This window comes from Nicotiana tomentosiformis, chromosome 6 (genome assembly GCF_000390325.3).
Source record: "Nicotiana tomentosiformis chromosome 6, ASM39032v3, whole genome shotgun sequence".
NCBI classification, from domain to species: domain Eukaryota; kingdom Viridiplantae; phylum Streptophyta; class Magnoliopsida; order Solanales; family Solanaceae; genus Nicotiana; species Nicotiana tomentosiformis.
Window position 1 is genome coordinate 109,905,597 of NC_090817.1, and position 24,527 is coordinate 109,930,123.

General features: G+C 37.1%; 1 protein-coding gene across 1 annotated transcript; it reads left to right on the plus strand.

Moving 5' to 3' along the window:
- The first annotated feature begins 19,417 nt into the window (after positions 1-19,417).
- Positions 19,418-24,429, plus strand: LOC104119873 (replication factor C subunit 3). Its single transcript, XM_009631476.4, has 9 exons — positions 19,418-19,682; positions 19,762-19,978; positions 21,406-21,485; positions 21,572-21,731; positions 21,962-22,043; positions 23,039-23,168; positions 23,268-23,331; positions 23,405-23,473; positions 24,087-24,429. The coding sequence occupies exons 1-9, from the start codon at positions 19,502-19,504 to the stop codon at positions 24,184-24,186; spliced, it is 1,083 nt and encodes a 360-aa protein (XP_009629771.1). The 5' UTR covers positions 19,418-19,501; the 3' UTR covers positions 24,187-24,429.
- The last annotated feature ends 98 nt before the right edge of the window (positions 24,430-24,527 follow it).

Below are 24,527 nucleotides of genomic sequence, written 5' to 3' on the forward strand. Positions count from 1 at the left end.
TCTTTTCTCGTTTTTCAATATCCTTCTAAAAAGATGGGTACAAAAAAATCACTCAAAAATTATTATAGTCTTGGCCGAAAACCACCATGGTCGGCTAGGGGTATTCGTCAGTCGGTACGGTATTTAGACATTTCGGTATTTTCGGTACTCGATTTCGTAAAATGTTATACCAATACTGTACCTAATTAAATTCGATATGGTTTGATTTTTCTCCTTTCGATTTCGGTTTATTCGGTTCGGTTTATTCAGTTTGAATATTAACTAGTGCGTAGAGTCATAAACAGTAATATTCTTAATTAAAGTACTCAAAAATACAAAACTAAAAATGTTTGTTGACAAAAGTTTTGTCCGAAACCAGCAAATACCAACCTAGAGAGAGAAAACTTAGAGAAATATATTGTTACTTGCTTAGAGTTAATTGATGAACTTAGAGAATAAAAGAAAGTAAAATTTTCTTATATTTATGTAATAATTAATAAAATGTATATTGTGTAATATAATATATATTTCGGTACGGTATCGGTATTTCGGTATTTTATTTTAAAATACCAAATACCATACCTAATTCTATTTTTTTAAAACTTAAACCAAATACCATACTGAATACCAAAATATCGAATACCGAATACCAAAATTTTTGATTTCGGTTCGATAATTCGGTATTTACCAAATTATGCACATCCCTATGGTCGGCCACCATTTCCCACAAAATATTTTTTTTCTACCTTTTTTTTTCAAATTCCAATAGAATCAAATACGTATAAAATCTAACAATAGCAACCCTCGACCACCTTGTTCACTCAAAAAATATAATAATTGTTCTCAATTCTTATCATAATCAATCCATCACTTGAAAAAATACGACCGCTCTGCCACCAAGCATGCTATTTCACCACTCTTCTCTGCCATATGACTTTCACCGAAATGACAAAAATTACTATAACTATTATATTTTCACAAACATAGGGCTCACCAAAAAAAATATTGATCACCAAAATTAACCTTCATCATCAAGACTCGCCAAAAAATGCTACCATAACTCCACAATAAACACCATCGTTTAAACATATGTTGGAGATGGTTAGAGAAAAGAACTATAGTTTGAAGATGGATGGTAAAATGGGATACCTTAGGCGGAGAATATGATTTTATGAGTTATTTTTGTGGGAAGATGAAATACAACAAGAGAAATAAAAAGTGAAAAATGGTCAAATTTGCAAATTTATTTGTTTAATTATTTAAAGAAGGATGCGTTTGGAAATTGTTTACCCTTAAAATTGGATAACAATTAATTTTATAATATGGATTTAAGGATACGTGATTTCACTTGATACCAATTGAAAAATATGAAGATTAATAATAGAATTATACAATAAAGTAAATCAAATCAGTATTTGAGTAGAACTCAACCCTTAAGTTAGAGTATCCTCGAACTGGTTGATGCAAGGACAATACAAATATAATAAGCTAAAGAACAAGAGTGTGAGCGAGAAAGAAAATTATATTGCTTTTGTATCAGTTGTCCCCACAAAATGGTTGGAACTCCCATTTATATAGTAGATGAATTTTATATATGGTACAATTTTAATTATAGAAGGAAATCTCATGATTAGCTAAACAATCGTTCTTGATTCGATCCGTTCTGAGATTTTCACCATGATCTTCGACCAGTCGCGGATATCTCGCTTTTCTGTTATTATGCTATCTTCGGTATTACTCGATGCATGTCTTGTTTGGTCTCGATTATTGTCGGCCTCGATCTTAGCAGGTGTCTCGAATCACGAGCTCGGTACCTTGTCTTTGTATCTTGACCCGATCCATTTCGGGGTTGACCTTCGATACAACTTCTTGGTCTCGGTCAGCATAGAAAAATCGGGTGGCCCCGATTTTAACCGTATACAGATAGTCCCCTCATTTATTTGAGTATAACGACAAGGAACGAACTGAGTCTTTGATTCTCTAGTTTGACCTATTATGACATCATCATTGTCAGGACGTCATCCTCGCAAATGACCAAAAATGTCCCGTCAGTACGGTTCCTCAAATCATTAATGAGCGTCAGTTGGTGGTCGGCTACTAGTAATTTTGAACCGTCGTTGTAGATCCCATAAATATGCCCTATCTTCATTGATTCAGATTTTACTTTCACTTTCTTCTCTAAAGCCTTTACCTCTTTCAAGTTTTTCCATTTTGCGAAATCCTCAAGTTTTGTTGTTAACCCCTTCTCAAAACACCAAATCTTACTGCTTCAAACCCATACGAAAAATGACAAAAACATTAAAAACGGTACCACAAAAAGAAGATGCTTCATCTTCTCAACCGACCAGCGGAAAAACGCCGGCGGAACCCCGTATTGAGGAGTGTATTCCTGGGAGGTGCGCGTTAAACTCAGATTTCAAAACCGATAAGGCTTTTTCGGTTCCAGGTCGATGCGAGTCTGTGTCAAGATATTTATGCTCGATAACAGAGAAATACCTCGAGCAGGTAAAGAAAGATTGTAACTGGGGGATATAGAGGTGGTGATCCCGACTACCGAAGAGGACATAACTACCCATGTGAAAGGGTTTCTAAGTGTTTAAACTTACCCTTTCACGCTGGGCCCACTCGACCCCGTCGTCGTTGATTTTTGTCGTCAGTATCAGATAATCCTAGGCCAAATTGTTATTCTGCTCTGATTCTTCGTGAACAAAGTCGAGGGGAAGCCTTTCACCCTCGACCACCTCATCAGGTTATACAACCCCCGTCTCTGTCGAGGCGGGTTAATAAAACTCCAACGTCGGGCCACCAAAGTATTATTCTCGAGCATAGACGAGGACAAGGACCAAGGCTGGATGAGCCGGTTTGTTCGAGTGAGGACTTCCGACCTAATCCCAGCTGAGAAGATGCCATTTCCTGAGTGATGGAATATGAAGTGTAAGTATAATCCCACTGTTAGTTCTTATTTATTGTTTGGCCCATTTACTTCCTCTTATCGATATCCCTTTCCATGATGTAACGGTTGCTTGGATGCCTCGTGCAATTCCTAATCTCGAGAGATGGGTTCGGGACCTAGCCTCGACCTCTTCGTACGTCGAGCGCTCATGGCGCGATTTATCAAAGGGCCGATGGGAGGCCAAAAATAATGGTAAGCCTCTCTTTCGTATATCTGATGATTTGATCAAAATGTCTTTCTTATGCTTAACCAATTTTCTTGTGTGTAGGCCTGGGCAAAGATACGGTCACGAGGCCCCCGTCTGGCAAGGAAAAGAATTTGGCCCCGATTCCGAAATCGGTGAAGGACAATAAGAGAAAAAGGGCCTCGGCCTCCGAGGATCCAGAACAAAATTGTCTGCAAGCATGGCAAAGGAATCGATGGAATTAGGCGGCAAATTGTGGTACCATATCATTGCTCATTTGGATAAGGTTTCTCCAAATTTCTTTAGTATAACAAATTCAATCACATCGTCTTCTAAAGTCGTTTCCATTTAGTGCGCATGTATAAGAAGTGACATGCCCATTAGGGTGAGTGGTCCCGTTGTACTTAGGAATTTTTGGCATTCAGAATTTCTTCAGAATGGGTTTCGATGATGCACTCGGAGGGAAAGGCTTTTTTACAAATTTCTTTGAATCCATACCTTTTAAAATCGGCGGCGCCCTCAGTATCTGGTCAACCCGGGAGTTATGTGTCTCTACTTTCTTGTCATTTGCCTCGATTTTCTTTTCTCCCGATTCAATTCATTTAGTGAGCTCCTCGAACATTTTCATAATGGCGGGGGCAGTCCCTGATTTGTTGACATTTGACCTTTTCGGCACATGCTCGGTCCTTTGAACGACATCTGGTTTGATCCTACTCGGTGTTCGGTGTTGATTTTGTAGTTGTGCTATAGCGGCTTGTTGAGCCTGTAACATTTCGAATATCAATTTGAGGCTAACTCCACCATATTCTTTGCCCTGTGTACCTCGACCACCTGATCGAACTTCCTTGTGTATACTACCTTCGGGCTCAGCTCCCAAATTTGCATTTAGGGCGACATGTGAACTGACATTAACGGGATTTGCAATTGGTGCTCCCTCGAGGCCGTCCTGAGGTACCTCGATTCGTGGGGCGGCTGTGTTGTCGTTTTCCCCATGAAATCCAAGGTTGTTGTCACCATGTGTAGGTGGTGCTTGTGAGTTTGACATGTTTGTCATGAAAATAAAGATTCTTACGAGAACAAGTGTAAAGAAGTGTGTGTTATTGAAATTAGTATTAAGCAATCACTATTATCCTTAGCCCCACGGTGGACGCCAAACTGTTTACCCTTAAAATTGGATAACAATTAAACCTATAATATGGATTTAAGGATACGTGATTTCACTTGATACCAATTGAAAAATATGAAGATTAATGATAGAATTGTACAATAAAGTAAATCAAATCAGTATTTGAGTAGAACTCAACCCTTGAGTTAGAGTATCCTCGAACTGGTTGATGCAAGGACAATAAAAATACAATAAGCTGAAGAAGAAGAGTGTGAGCGAGAAAGAAAATTGTATTGCTTTTGTATCAGGTGTCCCCACAAAATGGTTAGAACTCCCCTTTATATAGTAGAGGAATTATATATATGGTACAATTTTAATTACATAAGTAAATCTCTTGATTAGCTAAACAACCGTTCTTGATTCGATCCGTTCTGAGATTTTCGCCATGATCTTCGACCAATCGCGGATATCTCGCTTTTTCCGTTATTACGCTATCTTCGGTATTGCTCGATGCCTGTCTTCTTTGGTCTCGATTGTTGTCGGGCTCGATCTTAGCAGGTGTCTCGAATCCGGAGCTCGGTACCTTGTCTTGGTGCCTTGACCCGATCCACTTCGGGGTTGACCTTTGATGCAACTTCTTGGTCTCGGTCAGCATAGAGTATACAGAAATCATTTTATAATTATTAGGTTGTGTAAATACCAAATTCAATTTCTTGAATATGTGGTGGGAAAAAAATCTTTAATATGTCAACAACTAAAAAACTATTTTATTTTTCAAGAAATTGAGTTTGGAAATCCTTAAAGAAGGTCACCTTCTTTCTTTTTGGTAAAAACTGTTCAAACTAATATTTTCTGGACTAAAGTTCATGAATTGTTATAAAATAAAGACTATAAAGTAAAGACAAGTATATAGAGAAACTGATATATTAATCAAACTTCAAACTTCTGTACATAATGAAATGAAAACTCCTCTATTTATAGAAGAAAGGAAGCTGCTACTGCAAGCTGATGTGTAAGCTTCTTGTAAGCTGCTACTGCAAGCTGCTTGTAAGCTGCTACTGCAAGCTGCAGTGTAAGCTGCTACTGTACCAGATATATATAATCTTCTATCGGGGGTTATGTTTATCCATAACGGAGTACCAAAATGATAAGCTTCTTCAGAAGGCTTATTTTCAATAGAATACTAAATAGATAAACATATTTACGGCGGAGTCTCATATGGATAAACTTCTTCAGGAAGCTCATTTACAACAGAGTAAATGAATATCCATAATATAATATATTTATAACACTCCCCCTTGGATGTTCATTAAAAGATAATGTGCCTCATTAAAAGCTTACTAGGAAAAACTCCGTGGGAAAAAATCCTAGTGAAGGAAAAAGAGTACACATATTTAGTAATACGCATTGTTAATTGCCTCATTAAAAACCTTATAAGGAAAACCTTGTGGGAAAAACCTTAGTAAGGAAAAAAAAATATCGCGTATTTTACTCCCCTTCATGAAAACTTTGTTTCAAATATTTGAGCCTCCGCATTCTAATCTTGTATACCATCTTCTCAAAAATTGAAGTTGGCAAAGATTTAGTGAATAAATCTGTCGGAATGTCACTTGAACGGATTTGTTGCACATCAATGTCACCATTTTTCTGAAGATCGTGTGTGTAGAATAATTTTGGTGAAATGTGCTTCGTTCTATCTCCTTTTATAAATCCTCCCTTCAATTGGGCTATGCATGCAACAATGTCTTCATATAAAATTGTGGATCTTTTATCACATTCCAAACCATATTTTTCTTGAATAAAATGAATCTCTAATCTCAACCATACACATTTCCTAATTGCTTCATGAATAGTTATTATCTCAGCATGATTTGTAGAAGTAGCAATAATAGATTGCTTTGTGGAGCGCCATGATATGACAATACCTCCACATATAAACACGTACTCAGTTTGAGATCGAGCTTTATGGGGATCAGATAAATAACCTGCATCTGCATAACCAATAAGATCTGCACTACCTTTGTTAGCATAAAACAAACCCATATCAAGAGTTCCTTTTAAATATCGCAAAATATGCTTAATCTCATTCTAATGTCTCTTTGTATGAGATGAGTTATATCTTGCTAGTAAATTAACCGAAAATGATATGTGAGGTAGCATTAGCAAGATACATAAGTGCACCAATTGCACTGAGATATGGTGTTTAAGGACCAAGGAGTTCCTCTTCCTCTTCTGGATGCGGAACGGGTCCTTATTCACTTCAAGTGATCGAACAACCATTGGTGTACTCAATGGGTGCGCTTTATCCATATAAAAGCATTTTAAGACCCTTTCTATATAGGCAAATTAATGGATAAAGATCCCGTTTGCTAAATTTTCAATTTGCAGACCAAGACAAAGTTTTGTCTTTCCAAGATGTTTCATCTCAAGTTCTTTCTTAAGATATTCATTTGCCTTTTGGAGCTCTTCTGTAGTTCCAACAAAATTTATGTCATCAACATAAACAATAAGTATAACAAATTCGGATGCCATTTTCTTTATAAAAATACACGGACAAATAATATCATTTATGTAACCCTCTTTTAGCAAATATTCACTGAGGCAATTATACCACATGCGCCCAGATTGCTTTAAACCGTACAAAGATCTTTGTAATCTGATTAAGTAGATTTCCCGAGATTTTGAATATGCTTCAGGCATTTTAAATAGTTCGGGGATTTTCATGTAAATCTCATTATCAAGTGACCCATACAGATAAGTTGTAACCACATCCATCATATGTATTTCAAGCCTTTCACATAAGGCTAAACTGATAAGATATTGAAATGTTATGGCATCCATAACGGGTGAATCTGTTTCTTCATAATCGACTTCAGGTCGTTGTGAGAATCCTTGTGCGACAAAGCGAGTATTGTACCTTTCAACTTTATTTTTGTCATTCTTTTTTCGCACAAAAACCCTTTTATGACCAACTGGTTTTATACCAGTAGGTGTTTGGACTACTGGTCCAAAGACCTCTCTTTTAGCAAGTGCGTTCAATTCTCATTGAATTGCCCCTTGCCATTTTGGCCAATCGGATCTTTGTCGACATTTTTCGACAGATCGGGGTTCAAAATCCTTACTATCTTGCATAATGTTAAGTGCAATATTATAAGATAAAATATTATCCACCACTATTTCAGATCGATTTAAATTAATCCCATCACCAATAGAACTTATTAAAAGTTCCTTGCTCACTTAAGTCTCGGGTTCAGTGATTTCGTGAGGAATCTCAGAACTAATCAGATCTTGGGTCTCTTTAGGAGATCCCTTCATAGTATCGTTATCATTTGTCGATTTTTTTTCTCGAGGATTTCGATCCTTAGAACCCAAATACCTACCACGTTTCAGGCGTGCTTTAGGTTCATTAGCTCTCATGCTAGTAGATTGTCACGCCCCAAAACCGAGGAGCGCGCCCGACGCTCAACCGAGTGAACCCAACCTAGCAAGCCTGTTAGATTCCTTCTACCCAAACTCATTCATGAATAAAGAGAATATATGTTTTCCTTAAGTAAGCAATCAAGTGGTCATGCCTGCAATTACCAATTTCTTACCATAAGTATTCACTATTTCTAAAGTCTCAAATGGACAAGTAATTTAACCACAACATAGCATAGTTTGTCTTTCCCAGCACCAATACACAACCCATACTATGTCTATGTAGCCTCTATAAATAAATGAGAGTACAATGATAATGCCGACAACAAGGCCCCGGCTATACCTCAAACCGAATACACAAAGTACAAAAGATACGTGACCTCGGAATGAAGTGAGGCTCACCAAGTCAGATGGCAAGAAGGTGTACTGCTATCATTGATCAATATCTTATGCTGTGGAACCACTTGCATCCATTTAAAGATACAGCGCCCCCGACAAAAGGGACGTTAGTACCGTCGAATAGCACTAGTATGTATTACTAAACACCCTTTCAATAGTATGACAAATAATACAAACAAGATTATCATAATATTAATGAAAGCCTTAATCAACATCAAACCTCAATTTAGGATCAAGACAATATTCAAATTAATTTCCATATTTCACATTGGGAGATTTTTAGTATCGATATACCATTATCCACAATATCAATGCCATTATTCACCATACCAATACCACTATTCATAATACCATTATTCACAAAACCAGTACCACCATACTCTTAGCACGGAGTCCGATCACGCCCCGATCGGCTAGGCCATCTCATTAGAAACATCAACCACAATTTCTCTCAATGTAAATACCACCGTCTTTAAGACGAAGTCCGATCACGACCTAATCGGGTATGCTATCCATTAGGGACATCGACCACAATCACAATTTCACTTACAATTTCCAGCACAATCACCACCATGTGTGCGGCATGGTGTCCGATCATGACCCGGCCGACTAGGCTGTCTTATTTGAGACATCAACCTTTTTATATCAATCATCGCATTTCGTATTACTTTCACATCTTTTCATTTCATTGGCACTAATGGCCATAATTATAAGATCATTCTTGGCACGTTGGCCATATTCAGTATTTCATGCTCACCTTATCAATTTCAAATATCATTATCATCATCAATAACAAATACAATTCAAATCAAGGTGTGTAATACACATGTGAGCAATTTAGAGTCTAAGACACATAGAGATATTTCACAAAATTTGGCATAATAGCCTTCATTTGAACTTGACTTAAATTCGAAACATTATTAATCCACATCCCATATTTTAACATATCCTCAACTGGTAACATAACACGAATAAAGTATTTGGGATGCTTGTTGAACATATATTTTTCAACCCAATCTTACTCGGAATAGCCAGTTTCATAATAAATCACTCGGGACTTACATAATTTACATGAATATCGTGAGATTCAATTCTAAGAGAAGAGTTTAGACAACATACCTCACTTGAGCTTCCTTAAACTCTAAAACGTTACAGAATTCTTAGAAACTTCAATCTATTATAGAAATATAACAAATTGAATCAAAATTTGGAAGATGATCATGGTTCTAGCTCACTTGAACATTTTATCAAACACTAGGTGTGCATAAGGTTTCAATATTCTTTTTATGAAGGATTCCATCATCCCACAATCCAATCTTTACCATTTTTAGCTCAAAATCTTCCTACACCCTTTGATAACACATGCATTTAAAATAAACAACTTTCATGCCCAAATATTATCTTGCTAGTTACCCATTTTCAGAAGATTTCGAAATTAGGTTTTAGGTTGTATAATCTTACCTCTAGGATGAAGACCTAGTGAGCTTCCCTTCTTAATCTTCCAAAACTTGAGCAAGAATTGAAGAAAAATTATTGAAGAACACCTTCTCACTGTAGGACACTCTCTCTCACTCTAAAATATTAGATTATGGATAAAAATGGCACAATGAGTGTATTTAATGAAATAGGGTAGGGTTTTAAAACCCCAAGAATGGAGCTCCGGAATAGTTTTGCGGTCGTATATGCGACCACATAACGGATATGCGGACCGCATATCGGTCGCATAATTTTGACAAAATGATCAAAGAAACTTGTTTGTGTATGCGGTCCGCATAACTGTTATGTGGTCGCACAGTCGACCGCATAGTTCCTCCCAACTGGCCCAATTAACTGCCTCACTCTTCGGCCATTATGCGGTCCACAAAGTGGTTCTGCGGTCGCATAATGGACCGCAAAAATGTACTTTTCCGCCAAAAATTTTCCTTTTCATTCCCGTGCATTGTTCAACCCAAAAAGTCCGAGCCGCGACTCGTAAGCTAGCCGCGAAGAATTTCTATAATCCTCAAACACGTAAGCCTAGTCCGGCACCCTAAAACATTATTTTCTTTGCAAATTTTTACCAGGCCTTACACTTAAGTACTTTAAAATTTTCCGAGGTGTTACATTTCCCCCCACATAGGATCATTCATCCTCGAATGCGGGTAAAAATCCGTTATTAGCATTTTATGCAACTCAGTTTGTTTCATACCACTTTCGAGCAGCTCTAAATTTGACTATCTCCCAAAATTTCCAAAACTTTCGCTAGAGTTTCCCTTGTAACTAGGCCTATCCATATGTCAGAGAGTCCCATAAACACATCCGAATAAACATATTCCAAAGATGTAACATAATACAAAATAATACCAACTGTGGCCACATAAACAATATATTTTCAGAAAGGAACACCTTTAATGCCAATTGTTCAAATGATACAAAATTAATAAAAAGTAAGTCTTGTAATTTTCCTAGATCACAACTTTATAAATACATGGTCATTCAAACAAATAAGGATACTTTTTCTTCATTTATTCCTCAGCCTCCCAAGTAGCCTCTTCAACATGTTGGTTTCACCATAGCACTTTTACGGATGAAATTTCTTTATTTCTCAATTTTCGGACTTGTCGATCAATAATAGATACCATAATCTCTTCATAAGTCAATTTTTCATTAAGCTCTATAGTCTCAACTGGAACAATGACTGTCGGGTCTCCAACTACTTTCTTTAACATAGACACATAAAACACCGAGTGTACTAATGACATCTCAGGTGGTAGTTCAAGCTTGTATGCCACCTCACCAAACCTCTGAATGATTTTGTACGGTGTGACATACCTCAGACTCAATTTCCCTTTCTTACCAAATCGCATTACACCCTTCATGGGGGAAACTTTCAAGAATACCCAATCATCTTCTTGGAACTCCAAATCCCTACGACGAACATCCAAATATCACAACCGCAAGTCCTAAGTCATGTGTTGGATTGTTTTTCTCATGATTCTTGAGTTGTCTGGAGGTATAATGATCATCTTGCCATATTTCATCATTAGTGGAAAATCTATATCAGATTCTCTTTCGTATGACCTCCTAGAAATTTAGTTCTACAAAAAGTTCCTTGATACAGTTATGATCTTATTAGTACTTGCAACTTGTTTTTCGAAATTTCTCAACAAAAAACATTACTAGGCCAGTTTTCTTATGAGACCATCTGTTTCAAATGAATAAGATCTACTAGCTTGCGCGCACACCCTGATAACATCAACCTGCATGGCATTGCCTCAATATGTGAAGTAACATCGTGCTCAGGCCTTTCTTAGCCATCCTCTTTCCTCATTATAAGTCTTATAGGATTTTAAGAAACCACTATACTTCCCTAGTGAACATTCTCACGATTCCGCTTTACTGCTAAACACTTCCCAAAACACATATCGATACCCTTAATATATATTTAATCCGAACAGGGCCTTTTCTGAAACTTGAGATCCTCCTAAATTCTTCAACGACGACTTCTTGTTTTCCTTATAAGTGTAGGACTTAGTTCACCTGATTCCATCCTCGATGAGTAACTCACCTTATTCACCATATTGTCGTTGCCAATAGTATTTCTTGGTATTGCAGCCTAAGAGCTATCATGTTAAACATGTTTGGTTCGTAACAAGTGTTCATCCTCTTTTAATATGTTTCAAACATTTCCCCTTTGGTCTAGACAATATGTTGATACTATATTTCCTTTGTGACTAGAGCATTCACTCCCACCCTATTTTGCCCTTAGTTCATAGTTGACAACCTTATTGTGCCACACACTTGTTTGCCTCCCACGAACTCATAGTATCATTGTGTCTGGTTTGTTGAGTTTATCACACCACCACTTCATCACCAGTAGTCTCACTTTCCAATGTAATATGTAGACATGAACTCCCTCTATATCTTTTAGTTGATATTCGGCATCACTCGAGTCGGCTGTATTACAGTTGATCCTTTATATCTTCTATTAATACTTGTGCTCTATGCGAGTCCACCATTCTGATACAAACTATTTTGCGATAACCATGACCATCTCAATTTATATATTTTCTTCCAATTTTGCTCGCCTCATTCTCCCTATTTATTGAATAGCTATGCGCCCTTCCATATGTTACGTGGTCTTTTCCCTTAATTGGGAATTCATCCTGCTCGCCTCTCGACACTTGTTGGGATATCCGTGGGAAAGTGTGTTCATCCGTGTATCACTTAACACTTTCTTGCTTGTAAGATTCTTAAGGGACTCTCCATCAAGTACCGATGCACCTTTGGGTTATTATAACATCACATTTATCTTTCCCACTCGTTCTGACTTTCTTAAAGCCTTAGAGGTTTAGCTAAATCGCAAATCCGTGATTAACTCGTTCTAAAAACTCACAACTTTTCACATTTGACCTATATTACTTCCTTGGGTTCCATTGTTCCTGACCCCATAACAAGTATAAAATCCATTTGTAAACATACTCTTAGTTTCTAGGATCGTTGACCCTGTCATTCACATTGCCGTGTATGAAGAATTTACCTTCCTTAACCTTCCAATTTTTTGGGGTACTAGTGGTCTATCATTAGCATATACTTTTAGAGAATCATGCTACCCGTTATCTCTTTTCTAGAATACACATGTCTTCAACAAAATATTCAAACATTATAGCTACATGGTCTTACTATTTTTTCATTGTATTTAAGTGGCCTCTCTATGGCCCTTTCTCCCCCACTTGGGGTGAATGATTCACATTTTGACACAAGTCTTGAATTTAGCAACTTCAGGGACATATGTCTCATGTCTCTATCCCTCATATATATGTTCGACTATTAGGGAGATTTAAGTCACCCTGGTATTAACCTCATACGTTCTCTACTCTTATTCAGCCACATAGGCTTGGGATCCAAATCCCTCATGTCAATATCCTTTTTGGAGTGTAATACCACTTCGCACATTCCTATGATTCTTATAACGTTCATAGTGTTAGGGTCTTCTCATTGTGGATTCAATCAACTCTCATTTCATAACTTCTTGTCTCCCATGGGAGACCTACATATTTATCGTTACTCTCTAGGCCATGCCTTTCATATATCACGTGCCTATGTAACATGTTTACATCTTAGAATCATATACATGGTTCCCACACTATCCACATGTACTAGTTAAGCTTATGTCTCATTTATCACGTCACTGTCTCTTTCGAGGTGGGTAATCACTTCTAGCACTCTTCTTATATAAAGTATGCTCATGGTACGATATACTTGTCTCATATGTCATACTATTCATTCAACATGATACATGTGCCATCTGTTTAATATTCAAGCCTTTACCCTTTCGTCATGTCACATGACAACATTACTTGGAATAAACCAAAAGAGCATTTAAACTTACCTTGAACCTCAACGCACGAGTTGGAGGAAGAACAGTTTCACAACCAGTTTCGTTGCACGATTCAGAATATTAAAGAAGGATGATATTCCTAAATACCCATGTAGCATCCTAATTATAGATGTGGTCGACAACACACGAATAATAAGGACTTTACTAGACACGACTCCGAGACATCCTAGGACACTTTAAAACCTTAGGCTCTCATACCAAGTTTGTCACGCCCCAAAATCGAGGAGCGCGACCGGCGCTCAACCGAGTGAACCCGGCCGAGCAATCCTGTTAGATTCCTTCTACCCAAACCCATTCACGAATAAAGAGAATATATGTTTTCCTTAAGTAAGCAATCAAGTGGTCAGTCTGCAATTACTAATTTCTTACCATAAGTTTTCACCATTTCTAAAGTCTCAAATGGACAAGTAATACAACCACAACATAGCATAGTTTGTATTTCACAGCTCCAATACACAACCCACACTATGTCTACGAGCCTCAATAGATAAATAAAAGTACAATGATAATGCCGTCAACAAGGCCCCGACTATACCTCAAACTGAATACACAAAGTACAAAAGATACATGACCCCAGAATGAAGTGGGGCTCACCAAGTCAGCTGGGAAGAAGGTGTACTGCTATCATTGATCAATATCTTATGCTGTGGAACAACTTGCATCCAGTTAAAGATACAGCGCCCCCGACAAAAGGGACGTTAGTACCGTCGAATAGCACTAGTATGTATTACTAAACACCCTCTCAATAGAATGACAAATAATATAAACAAGATTATCATAATATTATTGAAAGCCTTAATCAACATCAAACCTCAATTTAGGATCAAGACAGTGTTCAAATTAATTTCCATATCTCACATTGGGAGATTTTTAGTATCGATATACCATTATCCACAATATCAGTGCCATTATTCATCATACCAATACCATTATTCATAATACTATTATTCACAAAACCAGTACCACCGTACTTTTAGCACGGAGTCCGATCACGACCCGATCGGCTAGGCCATCTCATTAGAGACATCAACCACAATTTCTCTCAATATAAATACCACCGTCTTTAAGACGAAGTCCGATCACGACCCAATCGACTAGGCTATCCATTAGGGACATAAACCACAATCACAATTTCAATTACAATTTCCAGCACAATCACTACCATGTGTGCAGCATGGTATCCGATCACGACCCGGCCGACTAGGCTGTCTTATTTGAGACATCAACCTTTTTATATCAATCATCACATTTCGTATTACCTTCACATCTTTTCATTTCATTGGCACTAATGGCCATAATTATAAGATCATTCTTGGCACGTTGGCCATATTCAGTATTTCATGCTCACCTTATCAATTTCAAATATCATTATCATCATCAACAACAAATAAAATTCAGATCAAGGTGTGTAATACACATGTGAGCAATTTAGAGTCCAAGGCACATAGAGATATTTCACAAAATTTGGCACAATAGCCTTCATTTGAACTTGACTTAAAGTCGAAACATTATTAATCCATAGTCCATATTTTAACACATCCTCAATTGGTAACATAACACGAATAAAGCATTTGGGATTCTTGTTGAACATATATCTTTCAATCAAATCTTACTCGGAATAGCCAGTTTCATAATAAATCACTCGGGACTTACATAATTTACATGAATATCGTGAGATTCTATTCTAAGAGAAGAGTTTAGACAACATACCTCACTTGAGCTTCCTTAAACTCTAAAACATTCCGGAATTCTTAGCAACTTCAATCTATTGTAGAAATATAACAAATTAAATCAAAATTTGGAAGATGATCATGGTTCTAGCTCACTTGAGCATTTTATCAAACACCAGGTGTGCATAAGGTTTCAATGTTTTTTTTATGAAGGATTCCATCATCCCACAATCCAATCTTTACCATTTTTAACTCAAAAATCTTCCTACACCCTTTGATAACACATGCATGTAAAATAAATAACTTTCATACCCAAAAATTATCTTGCTAGTTACCCATTTTCAGAATATTTCGAAATTAGAGTTTATGGTGTATAATCTTACCTCTAGGATGAATACCTAGTGAGCTTCCCTTCTTAATCTTCCAAAACATGAGCAATAATTGAAGAAAAATTATTGAAGAACACCTTCTCACTCTAGGACACACTCTCTCACTCTAAAATATAATATTACGGCTCAAAAATGGCCCAAAAAGTGTATTTAACGAAATAGGGTCGGGTTTTAAAAACTCAAAAATGGAGCTCCGGAACAGTTTTGCGGTCGCATAAGCGACCACATATCGGTTGCATAATTACTAACAAAATGATAAAAAAAAAATTGTTTGTGTATGCGGTCACTATGCGGTTCGCATAACTGCTATGCGGTCGCATAATGCACCGCATAACAGTTATGCGGTCGCATAATGCACCGTATAACAGTTCTGCGGTCGCATAGTCGACCGCATAGTTGCTCCCAACTGACCCAATTAATTGTCTTACTCTTCGGCCATTATGCGGTCTGCAGAGTGGTTCTGCGGTCGTATAATGGACCGCATAAATGCACTTTTCTGCCAAAAAAATTCCTTTTCATTCCCGTGCATTGTTCAACCCAAAAAGTCTGAGATGCGCTCGCAAGCTAGCCGCGAAGAATTTCTATAATCCTCAAACATGTAAGCCAAGTCCGGCCTCATGATACATTATTTTCTTTGCAAATTTTTACCAGGCCTTACACTTAAGTACTTTGAAATTTTCCGGGGTGTTACATAGATGGTCCTGCTGGGACATTAATTCGTATAGGCACATTCTCGGATATGTGACTTAGTTATCCTATTCAAATCAGTAAATGCGTCTGGCATTTAATTTGCTATATTTTATAAATGGATGATCTTTTGGACCTCCTAATTACATATAGGGGTACGTGGATCAAAATGAGATAACGATGAAACTTTTCACACAATTTCTCTTTTGATTTCCTTTATCTCTCCCCCTAATTGTGAAAAATTTGTTTCATCAAACCGACAATATGCAAATCGAGCAGTAAAAAAATCTCCCGTCAATGGTTCAAGATAGTGAATAATAGAGGGTCATTCAAACCCCAACATATATTCCTAACCTTCTCTGTGGGCCCATCTTACTGCATTGTGGTGGTGCTAATGGCACATAGACAGCACGTCCAAAAATTCGTAGATGGGCAATATCTAGTTCATGACCAAAAACTAATTGTGATGGAGAATATTTATTATAATGTGTCGGTCTGAGACGGATAAGTGATGTTGCATGCAAGATAGCATGGCCCCAAACAGTAGTGGGCAATTTTGTTTTCATAAGTAGTGGTCTTCCTATCAATTGTAGGCGTTTAATAAATGACTCTGCAAGACCATTTTGAGTATGAACACAAGCTACATGATGTTCAACTTTTATCTCAACTGATAGACAGTAATCATCAAAAGTTTGAGATGATAATTCTCCAGCATTATCAAGGCGAATAGCCTTTATAGGATAATCTGGGAATTGTGCCCTTAATCGAATTATTTGGGCTAATAGCTTTGCAAACGCCAGGTTGCGAGATGATAGTAGGCACACATGAGACCATCTTGAATATGCATATAATAGGACCATAAAATATCCAAAAAACGCACTTGGTGGGTGAATAGGTCCACATACATCCCCATGTATACGTTCTAAAAAGGCAGGGGATTCAATGCCAACCTTCATTGGTGATGGTCTAGTGATCATTTTGCCTTGATAACAAGCATCACAAGAAAATTCATTATTTGTAAGAATTTTCAGGTTCTTTAATGGATGCCCACTCGAATTTTCAGTAATTTGTCATAATTATTGATCCAGGATGGCCCAAACGGCCATGTCAAAGCACAAAAATATTTGAATCAGTAAACTTATGGTTTACGATAGAGTGTGCTTCAACTGTACTAATATTTGAATAGTATAAGTCAAAAGATAAAGTTGGTAATTTTTCTACAATGCACTTCTGGCAGAAATATTCTTTGTAATACAAAGATATTCCATATTCATTTCATCAGTCGTCTCAACATGATATCCATTTCGGCGGATATCTATAAAACTCAACAAGTTTCTTCGGGACTTGAAGGAGAATAATGCATTGTCTATTATAAGTTTTGTTCTGTTAGAAAAAAATATAATGGCTATTCCAGAGCCTTCAATCAAACTTATATTACCAGAAATTGTTGAAATATTTTCTTTTTCCTTATGCAAATAAGAAAAGTATTTATGATCCTTGAATATGGCTTGAATTGCTCCACTATCAATTACACAAATATTTTCATGATTGGTCTTTGATCCATACATAATTTGAGGATTATCCATATTCTTCAAAACGACATAAATAAAATATGTTATAGTAAACATCATTATCAAAGCATAACTTTTATTTATATACAATAATTGCATAACCATACTATCTATTACAAACAACCAAAATTAAAATATTTACATTTCTACAGATTCACCACCGATCATATGACTTGTTTCTCCTTTTGGGAGTGCAAAGTAATCAACTACATCCAAATGCATGAAGTCTAAATTATCTTCAGAAATAAAATTTGCTTCAACATTTTTCTCTGCCTTCTTCTAGGAGGCTTGATAAAGCTCAACAAGGTACTTTGGCGTACGACAAGTACGTGACCGGTGCCCTTTTCCTCCACATCTATAGCATGCATTTTCTGGCTTTGCTGCTTGTACCGCTTCATGCTTTTGTTCAGTCCTTTTCCACTGCTGGTGGTGAGGAGGGTTCTTTGGTGCCTTATTATTACTATGATTAGGGTTTCTTCACCGACCACGGCCATGACCACGACTGGGCCACGTCCTCTTCCACGCTTAGCTTGGTGGAACTTCGTCTCATTCACTTCAGGGAATAGACAAGAACCAGTAGGTCGACTTTCATGGTTTTTCATTAATAGCCCATTATGCTGCTCGGCTACAAGAAGATGTGAGATAAGTTCAGAATACTTTTTGAATCCCATCTATTGATATTGCTGTTGCAGGAGCATATTCGAGGCATGAAAAGTGGTAAAAGTTTTCTCCAACATATCATGATTAGTAATATTATCACCACATAGTTTCAATTGAGAAATAATTCTGAACATAGCAGAATTATACTCACTGATAGATTTAAAATCTTGTAGCCTTAGATGAGTCCAACCATAACGTGCATGTGGAAGAACGACCATCTTCAGGTGGTCATATATATTTTTCAAATTATTCCACAGTATGACTGGATCTTTAACAGTAAGATATTCCATTTTCAAGCCCTCATCAAGGTGATGGCGTAAGAATATCATTGCTTTGGCACAGTCTTGGGTTGATGCCTGGTTTTTGTCCTTGATGGTGTCTACCAGACCCATCGCATTAAGATGAATTTCGGCATCAAGCACCCAAGACATGTAGCTTTTGCCCGATATATCCAGTGCTACAAATTCAAGTTTATAAAGATTTGACATTATTTAGAAAAGAAAAGTTCATACCTCTGATACTTTCAAAGTATTTGCTCGAGATGGCAGAGTCTCGTGCTGATAACATGTTATAAAATAAAGACTGTAAAGTAAAGACAAGTATAGAGAAAAACTGATTTATTATTCAAACTTCAAACTTATGTACATAATGAATTGAAAACTCCTCTATTTATAGAAGAAAGGAAGCTTCTGCGTAAGCTGCTACTGTACCAGATATAGATAATCTTCTATTGGGGTTATGTTTATCTATAACGGAGTACCAAAATGATAAGCTTCATCATGAGACTTATTTTCAATAGAGTACTAAATAAATAAACATATTTACGGCAGAGTCTTATATGGATAAATTTTTTCAGGAAGCTTATTTACAACAGAGTAAATGAACATCCATAATATAATATATATATAACACGAATGATTTTTTTTCCTTAGTTTGTAGATCAAAAACTCATTGACGCCTCGGGAGATAAAAAGAAAAAGAAAATGAAATAAACTAATTGGCGCCAATAACTTGACCCGACGGTCCAAATATCACCACTGTTCATTTGTTCTTGAAATAAAATACTAGGGTTTAAGGAAGAGCGAGAGAACTGAAGCAAAGCTGAAAATGGCGGAGCCAATCTCATTAATGGATATCGACGATGACAAAATCGACACGAAACCAAACAAGGGTAAAAACATAATCTTTTCAAGCTCCACAGCTGACCCGAAAGCAGTTCCTTGGGTCGAAAAATTTCGTCCTCAGTCCCTATCTGACGTGGCTGCTCATCGTGACATAGTTGAAACCAGTGCGTTTCTTAATCTCTGTAAATTATTAGTGATTTTTGACTAGGGGATTTTCATATTGATTATTTTTGGGGGCAAAAGTTGATAGGCTTGCGAGTGGTAATCGATTGCCGCATTTGCTGCTATATGGACCTCCTGGAACTGGAAAGACATCTACAATTCTCGCGCTTGCGCGGAAGCTATATGGGTCTCAGATGCACAATATGGTTTTGGAGCTGAATGCATCTGATGACCGAGGGATTGACGTGGTGCGCCAGCAGATTCAGGATTTTGCTAGTACTCAGAGCATCTCCTTTGGGTAAAATTGCTCTTTAATCCTTTTTTTTTGGGGTATTTGAATGGTGGTGCAACTTTTAGTTGCCTTTTACTTGGTTAGCAATTACTTAGGGGTCGTTTGGTTCATGGGATAAGGTGGTACAGAATTTGGGATTAAATTTATCCCATGTTTGGTTTGAGGTATTAATTAAACCGAGTATAATATTATACCACAAATTGGTATTAAATCATCCCATCTCCCAGGTGGAATAACTAATACTAGGATTAGTTATCCAGGGGTAAAGTTATGAAATGACCAAATTGGTGCCGTTTTATCCGTCATTTGGACTATTTGAAGCTCAACTGAGTAGCGCAACTTTTCAAATTTTTGGCATGGCTGAATTACGATTTTTGCCTAACTTTTTTCGCGAAAAGATCAAAACGTTCAACACACCATTGGTTGGGATTCTAGTGGCAACTGCTATTTTGTTGGCTATTACGTTCCTTACTTGGATTTCACAGATATTGTTGCTTCTGTAAATTTCTTGTACATATTATTTTTAGTTTAAGGCTGGAGCTTTGCCTCCTTAATCAAGACAATGTTCTTTATTTTCAAAGAATCTAATGAAAAATCTCCTATATGATACTCTCTGTAAATTAGCATAGATGCATGCTAATTGTCTCATTTACTGACTAATGGAGTAGAAACTAGCATAAGAGCAGATGAACAATAGTGATTATGTCTGCTCTGCCGATAATGCTGAGAACGGAATGGTGAAATTACTAACAATATGTTCTTGTTGCTATGGCAGTTTTTCTAAGCCAGTGGAACATCCAAGGTTAAAATTGGAAATAAAAATTTATCCAGCTTTAAACAAAACACGTATTTTGGACTTTACATTGCATATCCACTGTTATCCAATGTACCAAACGAAGCATATAGCACTATATAATCCTGGGATTATTAATCCTAGGATTATAATCCCAGGATAACCTGTCCGCGAACCAAACGACCTCTTAGAGAATTTGTTCTTCTAAGATTCAAGTGAACAGTTTTGCATTCAACTCTGAGCACCTATATACATGTATAGGCATGGGCGGATGTAGAGTAAAAATTATGGATTCATTTGAACCCTGTAACTTTAGCTCAGACCCGTATATGCATTAACAATTTAACAAAACAAGTACAAATAATAGATTTTGGAACCCACTAAATCAAAGGGGTTGTGATAAAATTTTGAATTATAATCCATAAGTTCAAATACTGGATCCGCCACTGTGTATAGGCACATTACTTTACCAATTTGGCCTCCACTCAGACTTGTGGTGTTATCATATTATTTCTCGTTGCATCTGTGGAATTTTTGTGAGACTAAAAGATGAAAAAATGGGACATATACCAAATGAGTTAAGGTGTCAGTTTTACTTTTGATGGAAGTAAATTTGAGCTTGATTTTTGTCTTCATTTAGTGCTAAGTCAGCAGTGAAGCTAGTACTACTGGATGAAGCAGATGCAATGACAAAGGATGCACAGTTTGCCCTGCGTCGAGGCAAGAAACAACCCCTTCCTCACGGTGAACTTAATATCTGTGTTATTCTTGCAAAGCTGATTGTTGTGGGATAATTTCCTTTGCAGTTATTGAGAAATATACAAGAAATACTAGGTTTGCACTGATATGCAACAATGTCAATAAGGTTATTCCTGCCCTACAATCACGATGTACACGGTTTAGGTTTGCTCCACTTGATGCAGTTCATGTATCTGAGCGGCTGAAACATGTTATTGAGGCTGAAAGGTGAGTTCCACTTTATCTTTGAGGTCAACTCATTGCTATAATATTCTGCGTTATGTTGCTCAGTTCCTTTGGAAAGTTGGCAATGCAAAAGTGACCATGTATGCTTCTGTGGTGGGTGACTGCTGTAGTGATTGGAAATATTCTGAAAATAGGTCATAGATACTTTCTGCTCTATTTAGCATGGACAACCATTTTGTTCTTTGTTAATCTAACACATTGTTTTGTTATAGGCTTGATGTCCCTGAGGGTGGTTTAAAGGCACTTGTACGACTGAGCAATGGTGATATGCGAAAAGCTTTAAACATTCTGCAGGTCCAAACTCCTCATCTTTTTTCTTGGTTATATGTAGATTTGAATTATTGTGGCCAGAGATTTCACATTAGAAACCAGTTAATCTGTTTTCTTTTTGCAATCTTCTGGTAGAAATTTTGCTCTCTCCCCTAATCTTGCTTGCACCGCACTTTCCACCACAGAAAGAGAAAAAGAAAAGGAGGTCTGGAACTATAGGTAAAAGGGAAAAAAAGAGAGAAGGGAAGGTTGTTTGGGGTGCTGTTAATCTTCATGCAGTTATAAATGAGACAAAAATTTATTAGCTGCAATTCACCAAGCCTACATTTGGGCCTGAGCCCTGTGGAGAACTCTAGGGCAAAAAGTAACTCCTTGTACCTTATTCATGTATGTAAGAAGTGAAAGTTTATAGTTATTTATACCCATTACTTGAGCTTTTTTCCTCGAGAACTATCTTGTAATGTTATGCTTATAGCCAGTTTAGGATGACTTGTTAGGCCATGATCGAGTCTAGAGCCTAGAGGTGACACCTGCAGTGAGCTAATTAGGGTGATTGGGGGAGGGGGGTTCTTTACTTGTTTAATGTCCTTTTTAACAAATGAAATTATTTCCAATATACTTTTATCAGTTGGTTTCAATGAGGAGGACATTATGCTCTGTTAGTTGTCTGGAGGAGAACGGTCTTGGTGAATGAAAGAAGTCGTACCTATAATATTGTTTTGGGGCATTTAATATGTATCTCTAGTACTTAGATTAACTGCAACTACATCATTTAACTAACGATATTGAATCAGTCTAGTTCTTGATTTGCATTGATATACCATATACACATTGGTGGAGGGGTTTGTTATACTGACTCAGAAAAATGGGAGACTGTTTTTGGAAAACTGTAAAGTGCTGGTGTGCTATTAATCCCATGCAAGAAAACTTTTAAGCAACTATTTTGTTCGTTTCTCTTCAGGCAAGTGGACTATTATTTGTTTTAGGATTCACTGTCAGTAACTTTCAGCTTTATGCAGTCAACGCACATGGCTTCTCAGCAGATTACAGAAGAAGCTGTGTATCTGTGCACCGGAAACCCATTGCCCAAGGACATTGAGCAGATCTCTTACTGGCTTCTGAATGAACCCTTTGCTATCAGTTGCAAACGTATTCCAATGAGTCCATTCTATCTCTACTTTGGTCCATTTTATCTGTCTTTTGGTCCATTTAGTCTGTTAACTTATTTTTGTAAATTATTGTTAATAGGAATATCAGAAATCAAGACAAGAAAAGGATTGGCTCTGGTGGATATCGTGAGAGAAGTAACCATGTAAGTTCACATATTTTTTGGCTCTTCAGTAACAATTATTTGGTTTAGCTCACCTGTGCTGTATAAACATCAGGTTTGTCTTCAAAATTAAGATGCCGCCAAATGTTCGGGTTCAGCTGATCAATGAGATGGCTAATATTGAGTATGTATCCCAGCTCCTCTTTCTTTTTGATTGTTTATTGCCTTTGCCTTGTGCTAGACTAGCATTGCCGGTGGATCCATAGAAGTGAAGGCTAGCTTACGGTCAATTTTCTCATTTACTCCCACTCATAACGTCGATCAAGTTTATCTGTGGAACTTGTAGCTAAATTGTTACGCAACATAAGATGAAATTGGATATTTCTTTAACCAGGCGACCTACTATTATGGATTCTCTGGCTTCAGAATGGTGCATTGAGCCTGTCTCAACCCCCACTGTGACTCACTCCCCTGCAGCAGAAAAAGGAGTGAAAAAACCTGTTTGCTTTTAGAAAGAATTATTCGCCAAAAGTAGTCATCATTGTCCGGGAAAAAGTAGTCTTCAGCGGTTTTATATTAAAAAATAAAGGGTGTACATGATAGATTTATAAAAGTACCGCGAACAGTTTCTATTCCTTTTAAGAATTTATTTTGACATGTTAAATATTCCCTTCTTGGAAATGGGCTTAATGTCCTTATTCTTTTCATCCGCTGTCTTTGTTGGGAATTTAATTGAATTATGTTCCCTTAGGTTTTCCTACAGCACTGTGTAAGTAAATGCTTTTTCTGGTTCGCAGGTATAGGTTGACTTTTGGTTGCAATGATAAGTTGCAGCTTGGATCACTGATTGCTGCTTTTACACGAGCAAGATCTGCACTTGTTGCAGCTGCGAAGTAATTGTGCTGGGCAACCTGGTGGTTTGCTCTATCGGCTGAAAAATTTGTGATGTTATAAGATTTAACCCACTCAAAATATTGAGAGCGTAGGTTTTAAAGCTTCTTGAGGTAGTACGGTAGAAAAGTTCCTCCAGATGTAAAGAACAAATGTTCTACTGGTGCTGACTGCAGACAAGTGCTTAGGCGTTCTTGTATGCTAGCTAATTAATTTACAAGCTTTGCTGCGTTTTGAGGTTTGTTTTTCCGTTTAACTTGTATATTTTGTGCTTGTATATTCCGTGCAATGCTGTCTAGATAATTTGTGCTTTGGGCGGAGCCTTGCTAACTTTACATGGGGAACAT